This window comes from Bos grunniens, chromosome 8, assembly GCF_055505025.1.
Source record: "Bos grunniens cultivar Pamir isolate PY7600 chromosome 8, Bosgru_T2T1.0, whole genome shotgun sequence".
NCBI classification, from domain to species: domain Eukaryota; kingdom Metazoa; phylum Chordata; class Mammalia; order Artiodactyla; family Bovidae; genus Bos; species Bos grunniens.
Genome location: NC_141172.1, coordinates 23,547,415 through 23,560,295, shown reverse-complemented (window position 1 = coordinate 23,560,295; position 12,881 = coordinate 23,547,415). Strand labels below are relative to the sequence as shown.

Here is a 12,881-nt window from a genome sequence, read left to right as displayed (position 1 = left end):
CTTTTAGGAGTTGCCAGTTGGATTGTCCTCTTATGATCAATTCTACCCCTCTTCACTAAACACATTTTCTCAGCAAAGCCTTTGCTAACAAGAGAAGACTCTACACATGGACATCACCAGATGGTCAACACCGAAATCAGATTGATTATGTTCTTTGCAGCCAGAGATGGAGAAGCTATGTACAGTCAACAAAAACAAGACCGGGAGCTGACTGTGGCTCAGATCATGAACTCCTTATTACCAAATTCAGACTTAAATTGAAGAAAGTAGGGAAAACCACTAGACCATTCAGGTATGACCTAAATCAAATCCCTTATGATTATACAGTGGAATTGAGAAATAGATTTAAGGGCCTAGATCTGATAGAGTGCCTGCTGAACTATGGAATGAGGTTCATGACATTGTACAGGAGACAGGGAACAAGACCATCCCCATGGAAAAGAAATGCAAAAAAGCAAAATGGCTGTCTGGGGAGGCCTTATAAATAGCTGTGAAAAGAAGAGACGTGAAAAGCAAAGGAGAAGAGGAAAGATATAAGCATCTGAATGCACAGTTCCAAAGAATAGCAAGAAGAGATAAGAAAGCCTTCCTCCGTGATCAATGCAAAGAAATAGAGGAAAACAGAATGGGAAGACTAGAGATCTCTTCAAGAAAATTAGAGATACCAAGGGAACATTTCATGCAAAGATGGGCTTGATAAAGGACAGAAATGGTATGGACCTAACAGGAGCAGAAGATATTACGAAGAGATGGCAAGAATACACAGAAGAAATACACAGAAGAACTGTACAAAAAAGATCTTCAATACCCAGATAATCACGATGGTGTGATCACTGACCTAGAGCCAAACATCCTGGAATGTGAAGTCAAGTGGGCCTTAGGAAGCATCACTACGAACAAAGCTAGTGGAGGTGATGGAATTCCAGTTGAGCTATTTCAAATCCTGAAAGATGATGCTGTGAAAGTGCTGCACTCGGTATGCCAGCAAATTTGAAAAACTCAGCAGTGGCCACAGGACTGGAAAAGGTCAGTTTTCATTCCAATCCCAAAGAAAGGCAATGCCAAAGAATGCTCAAACTACTGCACAATTGCACTCATCTCACACGCTAGTAAAGTAATGCTCAAAATTCTCCAAGCCAGGCTTCAGCAATACGTGAACCATGAGCTTCCTGATCTTCAAGCTGGTTTTAGAAAAGGCAGAGGAACCAGAGATCAAATTGCTAACATCCGCTAGATCATGGAAAAAGCAAGAGAGTTCCAGAAAAACATCTATTTCTGCCTTATTGTCTATGCCAAAGCCTTTGACTGTGTGGATCACAATAAACTGTGGAAAATTCTGAAAGAGATGAGAATACCAGACCACCTGACCTGCCTCTTGAAAAACCTGTATGCAGGTCAGGAAGTAACAGTTAGAACTGGACGTGGAACAACAGACTGGTTCCAAATAGGAAAAGGAGTACTTCAAGGCTGTATATTGTCACACTGTTTATTTAACTTATATGCAGAGTACATCATGAGAAACGCTGAACTGGAAGAAACACAAGCTGGAATCAAGATTTCCAGGAGAAATATCAATAACCTCAGATATGCAGATGACACCACCCTTAAGGCAGAAAGTGAAGAGGAACTCAAAAGCCTCTTGATGAAAGTGAAAGTGGAGAGTGAAAAAGTTGGCTTAAAGCTCAACATTCAGAAAACGTAGATCATGGCATCCGGTCCCATCACTTCATGGGAAATAGATGGGGAAACAGTGGAAACAGTGTCAGACTTATTTTTCTGGGCTCCAAAATCACTGCAGATGGTGACTGCAGCCATGAAATTAAAAGACGCTTACTCCTTGGAAGGAAAGTTATGACCAACCTAGATAGCATATTGAAAAGCAGAGACATTACTTTGCCAACAAAGGTCCGTCTAGTCAAGGCTATGGTTTTTCCTGTGGTCATGTATGGATGTGAGTTGGACTGTGAAGAAAGCTGAGTGCCGAAGAATTGATGCTTTTGAACTGTGGTGTTGGAGAAGACTCTTGAGAGTCCCTTGGACTGCAGGGAGATCCAACGAGTTCATTCTGAAGGAGATCAGCCCTGGGATTTCTTTGGAAGGAATGATGCTAAAGCTGAAACTCCAGTACTTTGGCCACCTCATGCGAAGAGTTGACTCATTGGAAAAGACTCTGATGCTGGGAGGGATTGGGGGCAGGAGGAGAAGGGGACGACAGAGGATGAGATGGCTGGATGGCATCACTGACTCGATGGTCGTGAGTCTGAGTGAACTCCAGGAGTTGGTGATGGACAGGGAGGCCTGGTGTGCTGCGACTCATGGTGTTGCAAAGAGTCGGACGTGACCGTGCAACTGAACTGAACTGATGTGTTTTCAACTTTCTTCTTTTTTTAAGACCTGGGTCTATAGAATTCTTTTTGTTATGTAGGCATCCTAGAGATGCTGCTTTTAATTCCTTTAGCATAAAATATAAAACATGATTTAGGAGAGAGTCATTTTAGTCATGTGTGATTTTAAAATGGTACGGAATGTGGTACGTGGCTTGGCACAGTTTAGGCACCCGCTTAAAAATACTGTGCAAATGAATTCCTTCTCATATTATGGAAAATAATAGTGGTCTCTTTGTGTAAATTTTGTTACTGAAACCAATGTTATGTGTGCCCATAGGTCTTATATGGAGAAGTTAATAGTGCTGGTACTTCCATTAATGAATAGGTTTTTAGAATAGTTTACTGAGACTCTCAAACCAGAACAAAGGACAAAAGAGTAATAACTATTGCTTGATAACTTTGACAGGAATTGAGTGAAGTCATTTAAAAACCTTTACAAGGCACAGACTAATATGCTAATGCTGTGATGTTATTTTTTGTTAGGTGTGCTATCGAGTAGTGATGCAACTTTGTGGACTTTGGGGTCATCCTGTTTTAGCAGTGAGAGTTTTATTTGAAATGAAAACTGCTAAAATAAAGCCAAATGCTATTACTTATGGCTATTATAATAAGGTAAGTAGGATTGACATTAGGCAATATATGCTGTTTATTAAGACTGATAAATTTCTACACATTTTATTATTTAGAAAACTTAGAGGTTTGGGGGTAGAATTCCTTTTGTATATATTATATGTGTGTGCATTTAAAAATTTAATATTCCTAATAATCATTATTTTAACCGTTATTTTACCTTTAGGTAGTTTTGGAGAGCCCGTGGCCTAGCAGTACCCGCAGTGGTATCTTCTTGTGGACGAAGGTACGGAATGTGGTACGTGGCTTGGCACAGTTTAGGCAGCCGCTTAAAAATACCGTGCAAAAGTCACAGGTCTCCTCAATATCAGGTAATACATGTGATTGGAAAGATAACTTTCTTGCTGAACCATAAGTTTTATAGGCATATGAATGTTTAATTATATGAGGCAGAAAATAGAGGTGAATTCTAGTTGATATTTTCATATACTACTAAAGATAGAGGTTGCTTTAGCCCCAAATTATTTTCTTCTCTCACAGATTTAGAAAGTATTCTGCAACTTTAAAAGAACTGTGAGTCACTCATGTTTAGTTTCAGAGATTACCAGTGCATGAGTTACTGAATTGCTGTTGTGCTTGTCTTCAGCTCCCCAGAATGCCACAGGTGGAAGTGATGGGGACACGGTGAGCCACGGTAGCGTGGATAGTTCTAACGATGCTAACAGTGGGGAGAACACAGTCTTCGTCAGAGATTTAATCAGGCTTGATTCCACTGACAATCACTCTAGCACAGGTACTAAAATCTGGATTCACTAACCCTTCACTTAACTCTCACGTTAAGTCTTCCATTTTTCAAAAAAGCTTTTACCTTCCTCTTTCAAGCTCGTGCAGTACGAGTACCTTAGAAATACCATGTATAAATAAGGGGAGAAGGTAGACCTCTGGCTGCAGACCATGTCTCTTTATTTCCTGTAGTATAAAATTAACTTCGGAGTGCTGTACAAAAGGCTCTCAATGGTACTTTGTGTTTGTTCTCATTAATTTGTGCAAGTATATGCTATAATTGGTAGGAATTATATAATAGGCCTTTTGTTTTAAGTATTGTGAGCTGAGAAAGTTGACTGATAGTAATGCAAATTGCAAGTCCTTTTTTCATTAAGTGGATAATAGTTATTAAATATTTGAATTATGAATTTTAAAAAGGAATGAAAAGAAGTCACACACCATGAGAAAAAAAGTATTCTTTGCTTGGTCATTACCTTAAATGACACTTTTTAAAATCTGCAAAACTGCTGAAGCTTTGTAGTTTTACATACAAAGCCATGGGCATTCAAAGCTCTATCCTCTGAAGTTAGAAATAAGCTTAATTAAAGTAGCATATTTTACATGTGTGTTGCACATCCTTCTTATGTTTTTTCTTTTTGTTGTTAATTAGTATCTCAAGCTTTTCTTTATAAAGAACTCTGAGTCTTAATTCCTGTGCTTCATCTGATGAACTTGTCTCAATGACTGAAGTTTCCTTTTCTCTGCTCTTTGTTGCTCTGCTTTATGCTCTGTGCTGTTTCTGGGTGCTGCATTTGTCCTTGGCTGTTATGGTGTGGGGTGCAGACAGACTTGTATGACGTGAAGCTATGGATACACGTGTGCATTAATTCTACCCTTGAATGTTAACCACTTCAGGTAATTTCCCATTTATTAGGTTAAACTTTGCTGACATGCATGGGTGGGGGAAAGGCCTTTGGTTTTAAGTACCTTTACAAGTAGAAAACAATTTCAGTTTTCTTGGCTTTTTCTTCTGTATAATCATATATGTACTACTGAAAATGCCCAAGTAACTTTATGATTAACTTGCAAAGCATATTTGTTATCTTATTTGAAAATATGCTATGCCTGTCTACAATTCTTATTTTGAGGGTGATTTGTAGTATCATTGTGTCAAATAGTTTTATGGGCATTAAAGATTTCAGTATTCTAGCTGTTGAGGTAGGTTTTGGTTGCTAAAACTAATCTGCTGATTCTTGTGCTAGAAACTACCCTCATGATTACAGAAGCAGGTATAAGTTGGTGAAAATCAACATAAAACTATAAGTTACAATCCTGTTTGTAAATTAAATTTCTTTCAACATGTAGGAATTTTCACTAGACTTTAATTTGAAAACCACCTTATTTTATTTTCCTGTATATTTTTTCCTAGTACTTACAGAATAAACTGATTTCATTTGTGAAAAACCAAGAAAATAATTTGTGGTATGAAAACATTTTACCACTTACAATAATAATTATTATTATAGTAAGCACTCTCCTTCTCTCTCTAGATTATTAAGTTGGTCTCCTTTAAGGGGAAAAAAAAGATCTAGTAATACTGGGAAACTGCATGAAGATTCTGTATTCCCCAGTTGGGGAAGAAACTTCAGATCCCTATTTCATATATTTCTTTTCAGTTACATTTCAAATGACTGAAGCTCTAGTATTGAATTTACCATGATTATGTCTCTGTAGAGTTTCTGGTGATGTCATCTGATACTTTTGGAAACCGCCAGCCCAGATGCTTAAGTTACTCTTTTCATGAAGGATTATCTCATAGAATCTTTCCATTTGGTACCTGATACTGAGTCAGTTAGCTTATTGAAGGCATATCTGAGTTTAATCAGTTTACTCAGTTCCCAGTCCAGTGTCCGTTTCATGGCACCATAATGTTTTACCAGACTTTCTGAGGGCCAATAAGAAAATGACTGAACGTAGTCATTCTTAATAGCAGTATTTTTCATAAAATTTTTTTTAAAAATTGAAGTACAGTAGACATAATATTGTGTTAATTTCAGATGTACAATGATTTAGTTATATATATATATTCTTTTTCAGATTCTTTTCCCTTAGAGGTTATTAAAAAATATTGAGCATAGTTCCCTGTGCTATTCAGTGGGTCCTTGTTGGTGATCTAAATAGCAAGTTTTTTGTTTGATTGTTTTGTTATTGGCAAACCCATAGTTTCAATGGCACTTTAAAGAGTGACAGAAAGTGAAAAAAATAAAAAAATAAAAAGTTGTAGACAGTGGAAGTCACTATATTTTTTGTTTTATGTGTTTTTCATTGACATCCTTGATAATGTTTCCCTAGGAACTTGCCTTTATTTCCTTAAATTTATTTCCTTAAAATGATGGAACATTGAAGCCAAAGTAGACTTTTAAAAAACTATTTTGAAATCATTTTAAGCTTATTAAATGTTTCAAGAGTACTACCAGAAACTCTTGAATAACTTTTATCTAGCTTCATTCACTTTTAGGTTAACACATTTATCATTTTCTTTCTATATGCATACACACATTTTTCCCCATTATGTGAGAGCAGATTGCATACATCTTGCCCTCTTACCTCTTAATATTGCAGTTGTGTTTGCTCTGACAGGACTGCAGTGTGGTTTACTGACTCAGGGAAACATTGTATACCACTTTAATGTAGAGTTGTTATCCCAGTGTGGTCATTTGTAACCTCCTTTATGGTACTTAACTCCTTCTCTTTAGTCACCTTCAACCAGCATAGTTCCTCACTGTTTCTTTGTCTTTCATGACCTTGACCTTTTTGAAGAGTAAATCAAGTTATTTTGTGAAACGCTGCCAAATTTGAGTTTGTTTGATGTTTGCCTGTGATTAAATTAGATTATGCACCCATGGCTCTTCTACAGAAATACAGAAATGCTGTTATAGCCTTCTGAGACGGTCACATCTCAGAGGCCACAGTTCTGTCTGTTCCTCATTGGTGGTGTTGATTTTGGTTACTTGGTGTCAGTGTTTGGTTTCTGTTAGTTACTATTAGCCCTCCTGCAGATAATAAGCCACTTGTGAAGAGATACTCTGAGACTATGCAAGAATATCTGCTTTTTCATTACACTTCCCCTTTTAAGTTTAGCATCCATTGATGATTCTTGCCTGGACCAGTCTTTACTGCTGTGATGGTTGTAAGGTGGTGGATGTCCTTTAGAAATGTCCTCTCGTGTCTTTGAGCACTTGCTTTCTTACGTAACAAAGTGTTCCTAGCTCATTCTTGTACCTTCCCTGCCTGAGCTCTGGAATCAGCCATTTCTTCAAGGATCTCAGCTTCCTTTTAATGGGCAATAGATTTTAGAAACCAAGATCTGGGCCCTAGATATGCTTACTCCCTCCAGGGTGGTGGTCTAGACTTTTTCAGCAGAGCTAGAAAATTTTTTATATTATTTTAGAAATACTTCTAATTCCAACTCAGTTACACAAGTTTTTCTTTGCCTTTCTGCATGTCATTTTTTTTTCTTTTGTAAAAAATCTCTCTTCTTCCATAGTAAGAATCTTTGTTCCCAACATCATCACATTTACTCAATTGCTCAGTCTTCTGGTACACATAATATTGTTTCAGCACTGCTACACACATTTCCCTGTGAGGAACAAACTGAAGGAGTTCAGAATTTGACTAGTATCCCTCAGGCTTAGGGTGTATACTCAAAATAATGTATTAGAAGTTACTTGGATTAGTCCTCTCCCATCCTTTAAGTGTGGTTATGTTGCACATAAACAATTGATTTCTTTTGTTTCTGTGCACATTCAGTTTTAGTTGCACCCCCACCCGCAGTTTTGCTGATTTAATTTTTGAATATGTAGAAATTATGTTTCCAAAAATAAAAAAGCAATATGATAACCGTAGTTAGAGCAGTTTCTTCTCTATCCCTTCCATCCTGTTTTCCCCTCACCTTTTGTTGGTGACCAGTTTTATTGTTTTATGGCTTATTATTCTTGCATTTCTTTTTGCAGAAGTAAGCAGGTGTATGTTTTATTTCCACTTCTGTCTTAACACAAAAGGTAGCATTTTATAAATACACTCCAAAAGAAACTTTCAAAGCATCCAAATCTACTAATTTATACATGAGGAAATTAAGATGCATTGCTTTCAAGTATGTAATGGTTTTTAGTTTTGAAATTCCTTTCTGCTGTTCTTTGCTTCTTATCTTTGTTGTAAAATGTTTTGTGTGCTTTGTGAGCTTTCGTCTCTTCTTTCTTTTTAGAAGTTGAATTGCATAAGTTGGTGGAATTTCCTTTTGACATTTTATAGTTGGACTATAAATATATGAAAACATATGTCAGCCTTTATTCTTTTTAACAGGTGGTCAGTCTGACCAAGGCTATGGGTCTAAGGATGAACTTTTAAAGGATGATGCAGAAATTCATGTGCCTGAAGAACAAATATCAGGAGACTTAATAACTAAAACAGAAGGTTAAGTACTGATATTTACTTAGCTTTACTTAGTGAGTTACCTCTATTATTTAAAAGTCTTATTTGATAATTTTGGTGATAATGTTCAGAATATTATGTACTGTTATCTATGGGTTTCCCAGGTGGCGCTAGTGGTAAAGAACCTGCCTGCCAACGCAGGAGACCAAGAGAAGCACATTCGATCTCTGGGTCAGGAAGATCCCCTGGGAGAAGGGCATGGCAACCCATTCCAATATTCTTGCCTGGAGAATTGCATGGACAAAGGACCCTGGCGGGCTCCAGTCCATAGCGTTGCACTGAGTTGGACATGACTGAAATGACTTAGCACAAACTCTCTGTCATATATGATAGATTTTTGGTAGTCTCTGAATTTTAGAATTTAAAAGATTTTTAGAGACTCTGTAGGTCAGCCCTCAGTTTTGTAGGAAAGTGCAAACCATCGTGGTATTCATTTGCCAGTGTAAAGTAACTATTTCGTGACAGAACCAGGACTAAACTTTGAGTCATCAAACTTGTATTCCAGTGTACCTTTTATTTTAAAATGCTCTTTCACTAGAAGTCCTTCAGTTATCTAAGTTGACATTTTTCATTTGTAAGTTCCAATATAGTCTGTAGTTTTTCTTCTTTTAGGGTACTCACTGAGATAGAAATGTTTTCTAGTAATCACTTTAAGAAAATATGGAGGACTATTTGGCTTTATGATAACACGATGTTCTTCTTGTCCTCTTACACAAAAGTTCCCTTTCTTTAATGGTGTCACTTATTTTATGCTCCAGAATTATACAGAAGCAAGCCCCTCTCCTACTTGAGAAGTGATGAGGAATGTGACGAAAGGCCAGTCTTAATTGATTCACTCAGGAATGCTCAAGTTAGAATTATGAATGCTAAAATAAAGCATTTATTTCAGTCAATACTGGCAACATTTATGGCATAAAATAAATCAGAATAAATCAGTAATAAAATAATCATGTATTCATCTCCACATAGAAAAAAATGTCCATAAGATATATTTAAAAGTACTGTTTCTGTTCAGTACTGGTGAAAATAGGAATGATAATGTCCAAATATTTTTTCCCAGAGGTGTGCAATGTCTCTGCTGTTGTGGCCAAACATTCTCAACCTAGTGCAGAGCCCCAGAGTCCCGCTGAACCTCCTGCGTGGGGCAGCAGTATTGTGAAAGTTCCATCTGGTATATTTGATATCAACGGCAGAAAAAGTAGCACTGGTAAGTGTTTGCATTTAAGTTATTAAGTAATTTTCTTGTAATTAATTTATTATCTTTTTGCTGCACTGGGTCTTTGTTGCTACATGCAGACTTTCTCTAGTTGTGGCGAGCTGGACACTACTCTCTGGTTGTACGCAGGCTTCTTATTGTTGCAGCTTCTCTTGCTGCTAAGAGCAGGCTCTAGGATGCGGGCCTCAGTGGTTGCAGCACATGGGCTCAGTAGTTGCACCTCCTGGGCTCTAAAGTGTGGGCTCAGTAGTTGCAGTACCTGGACTTAGTTGCCCCTCGGCATGTGGGATCTTCCTGGACCAGGTATCGAACCCATGTCTCCTGCATTGCAAGGCAGATTCTTAACCACTGAACCACCAGGGAAGTCCAGCACTTTTGTTATTAAGTGTTTAAAACATACTTCTGTAGGTCCATGTGTGTCTTTAGTGACATTATAAATTGCTAGCTTAATTGTAATGAACATGCTCAAGGGTCAAAAGTAATAAGCTGAATCCTATAAATGGGCTAAAGAAGAAATTAAAATAGTTATTTAAAAATACTTCATTTTTAAAAGGAAGAGTATTAAATGTGTTTAGATGTTATTTGGAAACCTTTTTTTAAAAAATAAGACTGCATTCATGTATTGTGTAATTTTTTAAATTTTTCTTCATTTATGGCTGCACTGGGTCTTCATTGCTGTGTGCAGCCTTTCTCCAGTTGTGGTGAGCCGAAGCTGCTCTCCACTTGTGATGTGTGGGCATCTTCTTGTAGCAGCTTCTCTTGTTGCAGAGTCTTCTGTAGGACTCATAGGCTTTCAAACACGGGTTCAGTAGTGATGCATGAATTTGGTTGCTCTGCAGTATGTGGGATCTTCTCAGACCAGATATCAAATCTGTTCTCCTGCTTTGGCAGGTGAATTCTTAACCCTGGACTACCGGGGAAGTCCTGGAATACTTTTCTTACTGTTGTGCCTGTTCTGAGTTCTGTCCTCCTTTCTTATGGTTGATAATGAGAGACGAACTGTAGGATAGGCCTCATACTTATCCTGAACACAGAGGCAATTATGTGGTCAGATTCCAAAGGGCTTGTGTGTAGCAGGGTAATTCCTATACCTGAAAGGATACAGAAGAAAAAGATTCATATCACTTAGATTCTACACAAAAATACCAGCGGGTCTTTAATTTTTGTCCAATTATTATAGGTACCCTGAGCGACTTCTTATTTATGATTAAGTCGTACAGTCACAGTGTTAGTTGCTTAGTTGTGTCCAACTCTTTGCAATCACATGGACTGTAGCCCACCAGGCTCCTCTGTCCCTGGAGTTCTCCAGGCAAGAGTATTGGAGTTGGTTGCCACTCCGTTCTCCAGGGGATCAGTATTTGTAATAAGTAACTCTATGGCATGTACCTCCCATAAATTTACTACTTTCAATTATGTTGTGGCCCTCCCAAATACCCGTAAGACAAACATTTAAGTGTATGCTTTTAAAAGACAATGAGATTGGCCTGTGTTATTTGCGCTTGGCACCCCCCTCCAGTATTCTTGCCTGGAAAATCCCATGGACGGAGGAGCCTGGTAGACTGCAGTCCATGGGTCGCTAGGAGTCGGACATGACTGAGCGACTTCACTTTCACTTTTCACTTTCATGCATTGGAGAAGGAAATGGCAGGCCACTCCAGTGTTCTTGCCTGGAGAATCCCAGGGACGGGGAGCCTGGTAGGCTCCCGTCTGTGAGATCGCACAGAGTTGGACACGACTAAAGCGACTTAGCAGCAGCAGCAGCAGCATAGTAGCTACAGTTCACTTCCCTAAGTCAATTGTCTTATCTGTAAGTATATCTGTTTGTGACTTCATAGAAGTTAATTTGCTTAGCTTTTTAACGTGGAAATACTTCTCATTCCTAAAGTTTTTTTTTTTTTTTTTTTTATTGTGATACCAATTTCCTTTATTTTGCAGGGGGTGAGGGCTTTTGTTCAAGAGGTGGAGCTAAATGTGTTTTTGAAAAAGTAACTGATATATCCTTAATCCTATTTTCCCAGCGTATTGATAGCAGATTAAAAAGAAAAAGGAGGGCAGAGTTTTCATCATCAAATGTTTAGAATCTTCTCAGAATATTGAAATGGACATAGTTCGGGGACTGGTGTGTTTTTTTTCTCTTTTTATTGATCTTATTTCCATGTTACATTTTGATGTAGAAAAAGAGTTATTCTATTAAGAAAGGAGGAAATGGAATGAGGCTTTTGCCAGTATGTCAAACATTTTAATTTATTTTAAATATGTCAAACATATTTTAACATATTTTAAGTCAAAATCAATTTAAAATTGAACAAAATGTGCCTCTAAACTCCTAGAAATAAGAACCAGTAAATTTGCAAATATCTTTTCTAAAATATTGGTAAAAGTTTTTTGAAGTAGGTACAAACTTCAGAGTTACACAACAGGCTGATTTAATTCCCCTAAAAGCTTTAAAAAATATCTCTAAATGCTTATTATTAGTCCTCTTTAGTTGGTTGATTATGATTATTAGATACCAATTTGGAATATTAAAAAGAATCTTTAAATCAATTTGAAAGATGAAAAAAAAAGACTTTATCAAAAACAACTTTTGCCCCAAACTCTAAGGTTTTTAAAAAACCAATGAGAATCCTAAATATGAATGCTTAGACTTAAGTTCTGCTAATCCCAGTGAGTCAGTGGTAAAGAATCCATGTGCAATGCAGGAGACCCTGGTTTGATCCCCGGGTAGGGAAGATCCCCTGGAGGAGGGCATGCTGCCTAGAGAATCCCATGAACAGAAGAGCCTGGCGGGGCTACAGTTCATAGGGTCGCACATGACTGAAGCGACTCAGCATGCACGCAGTGATGCAACTAGAGATAGTTTTTGGTTTTGGCGTGGAAAAAATTGCATGGTAGCAAGGAGTTAATGACTGCCTGCATCTCCTAAAAGCTGGGGGAGGTTCCTATAGACACTTGATGAAACATGATTGATCTCTGTGAAGGCTGAGATTATGTCTGTTTTATTCTCCATTGTATTAGCACTTCATGTAGTGGGTGCTAGTAGGCATTCAGATACTTGTTGAAGGAATAAACTTAACAGAAAAAATTTTGGCTATTCAGATTTTATTAGGCTTCTTATCATTTGCTGATTCTAAGCACTCCATTCTAGATCTTTTTATTCAGTACTTTGGAGAAGTAAGACTTTGGCTATAGCAAATACATAATCTATGACTATGAATTTGCTTTGTGCAAAGTAGATTTCTGGTAAATACTTGTTGAATTAGATAGAAGGTATTATTGAATTAGATAGAAGAGATTATTTATTTTTCTGTCTGTTTAGCTGCTAAATCGTGTCTAACTCTGTGACCCCATGGACTGTGGTGTGCCAGGCTTCCCTGTCCTTCACTGTCTCCTGGAATTTACTCAGACTCAAGTCCATTGAGTCGGTGATGCCATCTAATCATCTCACCCTCTAT

General features: G+C 37.6%; 1 protein-coding gene across 5 annotated transcripts in view; it reads left to right on the top strand.

Moving 5' to 3' along the window:
- Positions 1-12,881, top strand: part of DENND4C (DENN domain containing 4C) — a 124,702-nt gene that overhangs the window by 75,252 nt on the left and 36,569 nt on the right. For 4 of the 5 annotated variants that reach the window (XR_015169494.1, XM_086414949.1, XM_086414948.1 and 1 more), the window contains 5 exons: positions 2,871-2,999; positions 3,184-3,328; positions 3,604-3,750; positions 8,085-8,195; positions 9,274-9,420. Coding sequence is in view for 4 of the 5 variants with exons in the window: in XM_086414949.1 (XP_086271075.1) it covers positions 2,871-2,999; positions 3,184-3,328; positions 3,604-3,750; positions 8,085-8,195; positions 9,274-9,420 (679 nt within the window). In the remaining variant the exon portion in view is untranslated. The remainder of the gene's footprint in view (positions 1-2,870; positions 3,000-3,183; positions 3,329-3,603; positions 3,751-8,084; positions 8,196-9,273; positions 9,421-12,881) is intronic. The other variant, XM_086414950.1, reaches the window with a different exon arrangement.